Source organism: Salvelinus fontinalis, chromosome 13 (assembly GCF_029448725.1).
Source record: "Salvelinus fontinalis isolate EN_2023a chromosome 13, ASM2944872v1, whole genome shotgun sequence".
Classification (NCBI taxonomy): Eukaryota; Metazoa; Chordata; class Actinopteri; order Salmoniformes; family Salmonidae; genus Salvelinus; species Salvelinus fontinalis.
In genome coordinates this window covers 2,293,200-2,301,125 of record NC_074677.1, presented here as the reverse complement: position 1 = coordinate 2,301,125, position 7,926 = coordinate 2,293,200, and the positions used below count along the sequence as shown (strand labels likewise).

At 38.7% G+C, this 7,926-nt stretch overlaps 1 protein-coding gene across 1 annotated transcript in view; it reads left to right on the top strand.

The window, feature by feature from the left end:
• Window positions 1-286: 286 nt before the first annotated feature.
• slc47a2.1 (solute carrier family 47 member 2, tandem duplicate 1) overlaps window positions 287-7,926 on the top strand; it is a 60,473-nt gene continuing 52,833 nt past the window's right edge. Inside the window, exons 1-2 of the mRNA XM_055941390.1 lie at window positions 287-628; window positions 877-978. Coding sequence (XP_055797365.1) covers window positions 434-628; window positions 877-978 — 297 coding nt within the window. The 5' untranslated portion in view covers window positions 287-433. The remainder of the gene's footprint in view (window positions 629-876; window positions 979-7,926) is intronic.

The following is a 7,926-nucleotide window of genomic DNA, read 5'->3' as shown; positions in this document are numbered from 1 at the left end:
TGCATGTAAATCTGTCAAGGCTCAAAGTGGAGGAGAGATTGACTTCATCACTACTTGTTTTTTGTATGAGGTGTTGACATGCTGAATGCACCGAGCTGTCTGTTTAAACTACTAGCACACCGCTCGGACACCCATACATTCCCCACAAGACATCCCACCAAAAGGTCCGTTCACAAGGCTGTAGTCTGTAGTCTACTTACGCAATATCCTCGTGATTGGGTAGACGGTGACGAGAATACGCCCCAAACTCCAACACATGCGGCGGCGTCGACCCCCTGCTGTAGCCTACTGTGCGCTCTACATTTTTCATTTGTTACTCTACACTCAGTCACGCCAAAGGACCGTCCTGTATCAACAAGAGTTTCTAAAGTTTTCTTGGGCATATCCTTACCGCCGCATATATCTCCTTCGGGCGCTCTCTCTCTACCACAGAATGGATCATTCTAAATCAAATGCTGTCGCGGATAACGTAGTGAACGGACATTCTAAAAGTGATGAAGCTTCGGTAACCGACTCCACGGTAGAGTCACCCGGGTTCTGCTGCGGCTGTCTGCGGCGGATCAGTGGCTGGATCCCCGTGCATTATAAAGAAGAGATTGGCCAACTTCTGAAACTAGCGGGACCGGTGGTAAGACTGCCGGCTAAGAACGGTGTCTATAATAATTACCGGTTAAATATCATTCCTTTAGTTCATACCAAAGTAACTGTTGCAGTGATTGGTCCGTTGTTATTGGAAGATGGTGATAATATGCCTATTTTTCTGCATCTTTAGTCGGTCCATATATTTTCTTATAATATTTACGAGTGTTGCTGAACTGCTATTCTTCTGCTCATATGAGGCAGGATGATGGTGATCAATTCCTCTGTTCTCTCCAGGTTATATCCCAGCTGATGATCTTTCTGATCAGTTTTGTCAGCACGGTGTTCTGCGGTCACCTGGGGAAGACTGAGCTGGCTGGTGTGGCGCTGGCTACAGCGGTGATACAATCTATCTATCTATCTATCTATCTATCTATCTATCTATCTATCTATCTATCTATCTATCTATCTATCTATCTACAGTATCTATCTATCTATCTACAGTATCTATCTATCTATCTACAGTATCTATCTACAGTATCTATCTATCTATCTATCTATCTATCTATCTATCTATCTATCTATCTATCTATCTATCTATCTATCTATCTATCTATCTATCTATCTATGGCTGGGTTGGCGCTGGCTATAGCGGTGATACAATCTATCTATCTATCTACAGTGGCAAGAAAAAGTATGTGAACCCTTTGGAATTACCTGGATTTCTGCATAAATGGATCAATCTGATCTTCCTCTAAGTTACAACAACAGACAAACATAGTCTGCTTAAACTAATAACACACAAACAATTATACGTTTTCATGTCTTTATTGAACAAACCATGTAAACATTCAAATCAAATGTTATTTGTCGCATACACATGGTTAGCAGATGTTAATGCGAGTGTAGCGAAATGCTTGTGCTTCTAGTTCCGACAGTGCAGTAATATCTAACAAGTAATCTAACCTAACAATTCCACAACTACCACCTAATACACACAAATCTAAAGGGATGGAATAAGAATATGTACATATAACTATATGGATGAGAGATGGCCGAGCGGCGTAGGCAAGGTGCAATAGATAGTATAAAATACACTATATACATATGAGATTAGTAATATAAGATATGTAAACATTATTAAAGTGGCATTATTTAGAGTGCATTGTATAAAGTGACTTGTGATCCAATTTATTAAATTGGCCAGTGTTTGGGTCTCAATGCAGGCAGCAGTCTCTCTGAGTTAGTGATGGCTGTTTAACAGTCTGATGGCCTTGAGATAGAAGCTGTTTTTCAGTCTCTCGGTCCCTGCTTTGATGGACCTGTACTGACCTCGCCTTCTGGATGATAGCAGGGTGAACAGGCAGTCGATGATAGGCAAGCCGTCCAGGCCCTGAGGCAGCAAAGCAGCCCCAAACCATGATGCTCCCTCCACCATACTTTACAGTTGGGATGAGGTTTTGATGTTGGTGTGCTGTGCCTTATTTCTCCACACATAGTGTTGTGTGTTCCTTCCAAACAACTCAACTGTAGTTTCATCTGTCCACAGATTATTTTGCCAGTAGCGCTGTGGAACATCCAGGTACTCTTTTGCAAACTTCAGACGTGCAGCAATGTTTTTTGGGGGACAGCAGTGGCTTCTTCCGTGGTGTCCTCCCATAAACACCAATCTTGTTTAGTGTTTTACGTATCGTAGACTTGTCAACAGAGATGTTAACATGTTCCAGAGATTTCTGTAAGTCTTTAGCTGACACTCTAGGATTCTTCTTAACCTCATTGAGCATTCTGCACTGTTCTCTTGCAGTCATCCTTGCAGGACGGCTACTCCTAGGGAGAGTAGCAACAGTGCTGAACTTTCTCCATTTATAGACAATTTGTTTTACAGTGAACTGATGAACATCAAGGCTTTTAGAGATACTTTTGTAACCCTTTCCAGCTTTATGCAAGTCAACAATTCTTAATCTTAGGTCTTCTGAGATCTCATTTGTTCGAGGCAAAGTTCACATCAGGCAATGTTTCTTGTGAATAGCAAACTAACATTTTGTGAGTGTTTTTTATAGGCCAGGGCAGCTCTAACCAACATCTCCAATCGCGTCTCATTGATTGTACTCCAGGATGGCTGACTCCTGACTCAAATAGCCTAGGGGGTTCACATATGTTTTCCAACCTACACTGTGAATGTTTTTCAATTGTTTATTCGATATAGACAAGAAAAATGCAATAATTTGTGTGTTACTAGTCACCTTTCAGTGATACCCATCCCGGATCCGGGATCCTCCTCATCAAAAAAAGCTGACTAGCATAGCCTAGCCTAACGGGACAGGGATATCATATAATATAATTCTCATGAAATCGCAAGTCCAATACAGCAAATGAAAGATAAACATATTGTGAATCCAGCCATCATTTCGGATTTTTTAAATGTTTTACAGCGAAAACACAATATGTATTTCTATTAGCTAACCACAATAGCCAAACACACAACCGCATATTTTCACCATGTGGAAACACCGCATAGGTAGCCTTAACAAAACCGACAAAATAGAGATATACTTAGTCACTAACCAAGAAACAGCTTCATCAGATGACAGTCTTATAACATGTTATACAATACATTTATGTTTTGTTCGAAAATGTGCATATTTGATGTATAAATCATAGTTTTACATTGCAGCTACCATCACAAATAGCACCGAAGCAGCCAGAATAATTACAGAGAGCAACGTGAAATACATAAATACTCATCATAAAACATTTATGAAAAATACATGGTGTACAGCAAATGAAAGATAAACATCTTGTGAATCCAGCCAATATTTCCGATTCTTTTAAAGTGTTTTACAGCGAAAACACAATGTAGAATTATATTAGCTTACCACAATAGCCAAACACACAAACGCATTTATTTACCGCAAAGGTAGCTTTCGCAAAAACCATCAAAAATATAAAATGAATCACTAACCTTTGGACAACTTCATCAGATGACAGTCTTATAACATCATGTTATACAATACACTTATGTTTTGTTCGAAAATGTGCATATTTAGCGCTGAAATCGTGGTTATACATTGTGAATATGTAGCAACATTTTCCCAGAATGTCTGGAGATATTTTGGACACTCACCTAATCTGACCAAAGAACTCATCATAAACTTTACATAAAAATACTTGTTGTATGGCAAATGAAAGATACACTGGTTCTTAATGCAACCGCTGTGTTAGATTTTAAAAGATAACTTTACCATAACATACAGCTTGCGTTATTGTGAGACAGCACTCACCAACACGGCGGAGAATAGGAGTCAATATTTTACACAGAAATACGAAATAACATCATACATTTTTTCTTACTTTTGCTGAGCTTCCATCAGAATGTTGTACAAGGAGTCCTTGGTCCAGAATAAATCGTTGTTTGGTTTTAGAATGTCCATTTCTTCTGTCGAATTCGCGCCACAATGCTAGCCAAGGTTACTAACATACCCATCCTCTCTTGGCGCAAAGAACGGAAAACTCCAAAAGTCCCAATAAACGTTGAATAAACTGATAAAACTCGGTTGAAAAAACCTACTTTATGATGTTATTATCATATGTATCAAATAAAATCAGAGCCGGAGATATTCGCCGTGTATACCGAACGCTTATCAGAAGCCAATGTCGACGTACTTCGCGCGCCTTGGAAAACTGACAAAATGGCTGACCTGTCACTCCAAAAGCTCTTGTTCGACCTCAGATCAAGCTAGACACCCCATTCCACCTTCCACTGCCTGTTGACATCTAGTGGAAGGCGTATGCAGTGCATGCATATCGATAAATATTAGGCAATTGAATAGGCAGGCCCTGGAACAGAGCATCGTTTTCAGATTTTTCACTTCCTGTATGGAAGTTTGCTGCCAAATGAGTTCTGTTTTACTCACAGATATAATTCAAACACTTTTAGAAACTTGAGAGTGTTTTCTATCCAATAGTAATAATAATATGCATATTGTACAATCTAGAATAGAGTACGAGGCAGTTTAATTTGGGCACAATTTTTTTCCAAAGTGAAAAGAGCGCCCCCCCTATTGACAATACGTTTTTTAAGCACACTGTGTTTGTCTATTGTTGTGACTTAAACGAAGATCAGATAACCAGGTAATTTCAAAGGGTTCACATACTTTTTCTTGCATCTGTCCATCTATCCAACCAACCTGGTCACTTAGAAATGTCCTTGTTTTTGAAAGAAAAGCACATTTTTTGTCCATTTAAAATAACATCAAATTGATCAGAAATACAGTGTAGACATTGTTAATGTTGTAAATGACTATTGTAGCTGGAAACGGCAGGACACATCTAATACGGGACACATCTAATACGGGACTCGTCTAATACGGGACTCGTCTAATACGGGACACGTCTAATACAGGACACGTCTAATACAGGACACATCTAATACAGACCACATCTAATACAGGACACATCTAATACAGGACACATCTAATACAGGACACATCTAATACAGGACACATCTAATACAGTTATACACAATACAGGACACATCTAATACAGACCACATCTAATACAGAACACGTCTAATACAGTTATACACAATACAGGACACGTCTAATACAGACCACATCTAATACAGGACACGTCTAATACAGGACACATCTAATACAGGACACATCTAATACAGGACACATCTAATACAGGACACATCTAATACAGGACACATCTAATACAGACCACATCTAATACAGGACACATCTATTACAGGACACATCTATTACAGGACACATCTATTACAGGACACATCTAATACAGGACACGTCTAATACAGGACACATCTAATACAGTGATACAGACCACATCTAATACAGAACACATCTAATACAGGACACATCTAATACAGGACACATCTAATACAGGACACATCTAATACAGGACACATCTAATACAGGACACATCTAATACAGGACACATCTAATACGGGACACGTCTAATACAGTTATACACAATACAGGACACGTCTAATACAGACCACATCTAATACAGACCACATCTAATACAGGACACGTCTAATAAAGGACACATCTAATACAGTTATACAGGACACATCTAATACAGGACACGTCTAATACAGGACACATCTAATACAGGACACATCTAATACAGGACACATCTAATACAGACCACATCTAATACAGACCACATCTAATACAGTTATACATCGAATACAGGACACGTCTAATACAGGACACGTCTAATACAGGACACGTCTAATACAGGACACGTCTAATACAGGACACGTCTAATACAGGACACGTCTAATACAGGACACGTCTAATACAGACCACATCTAATACAGGACACATCTAATACAGTTATACAGGACACATCTAATACAGGACACGTCTAATACAGTTATACACAATACAGGACATGTCTAATACAGTTATACACAATACAGGACACGTCTAATACAGGACACATCTAATACAGGACACGTCTAATACAGGACACATCTAATACAGGACACGTCTAATACAGTTATACACAATACAGGACATGTCTAATACAGACCACATCTAATACAGACCACATCTAATACAGGACACGTCTAATACAGGACACATCTAATACAGGACACGTCTAATACAGGACACATCTAATACAGGACACATCTAATACAGTTATACAGGACACATCTAATACAGGACACGTCTAATACAGTTATACACAATACAGGACATGTCTAATACAGTTATACACAATACAGGACACGTCTAATACAGGACACATCTAATACAGGACACGTCTAATACAGGACACATCTAATACAGGACACGTCTAATACAGTTATACACAATACAGGACATGTCTAATACAGACCACATCTAATACAGACCACATCTAATACAGGACACGTCTAATACAGGACACATCTAATACAGGACACGTCTAATACAGGACACATCTAATACAGTTATACAGGACACGTCTAATACAGGACACATCTAATACAGGACACGTCTAATACAGGACACATCTAATACAGGACACATCTAATACAGGACACATCTAATACAGACCACATCTAATACAGGACACGTCTAATACAGACCACATCTAATACAGTTATACACAATACAGGACACATCTAATACAGGACACGTCTAATACAGTTATACACAATACAGGACATGTCTAATACAGTTATACACAATACAGGACATGTCTAATACAGTTATACACAATACAGGACACGTCTAATACAGGACACGTCTAATACAGGACACGTCTAATACAGGACACGTCTAATACAGGACACGTCTAATACAGGACACGTCTAATACAGGACACGTCTAATACAGGACACGTCTAATACAGGACACATCTAATACAGGACACGTCTAATACAGTTATACACAATACAGGACATGTCTAATACAGACCACATCTAATACAGACCACATCTAATACAGGACACGTCTAATACAGGACACATCTAATACAGGACACATCTAATACAGGACACATCTAATACAGACCACATCTAAAACAGGACACGTCTAATACAGACCACATCTAATACAGTTATACACAATACAGGACACGTCTAATACAGGACACATCTAATACAGTTATACAGGACACGTCTAATACAGGACACGTCTAATACAGGACACGTCTAATACAGGACACGTCTAATACAGGACACGTCTAATACAGGACACATCTAATACAGGACACATCTAATACAGACCACATCTAATACAGGACACGTCTAATACAGACCACATCTAATACAGTTATACAGGACACATCTAATACAGGACACGTCTAATACAGACCACATCTAATACAGTTATACAGGACACATCTAATACAGGACACATCTAATACAGACCACATCTAATACAGGACACATCTAATACAGACCACATCTAATACAGACCACATCTAATACAGACCACATCTAATACAGACCACATCTAATACAGACCACATCTAATACAGGATACATCTAATACAGGACACAACGATTTATCTAGCGGAGCAGGGAGGATCTCTTGGTTTGCTCTTTGACAATTGTTGGTAATTATAATAGGTCCATTTCTCACAAACAATAAAATAGAAAAGTATGTGTCTTTAACACAGATCTTAGTTGATATGCTTTATGTAATGGGATGTATTTTAAATAAACTTCCCTTCATTTAATCAATGAAAGTTAGGCTATAGTTTTTCAGTTATCTACAGAACCAAGTCTATACCTGGTTCATATGTACCTAGTCTATACCTGGTTCATATGTACCAAGTCTATACCTGGTTCATATGTACCAAGTCTATACCTGGTTCATATGTACCTAG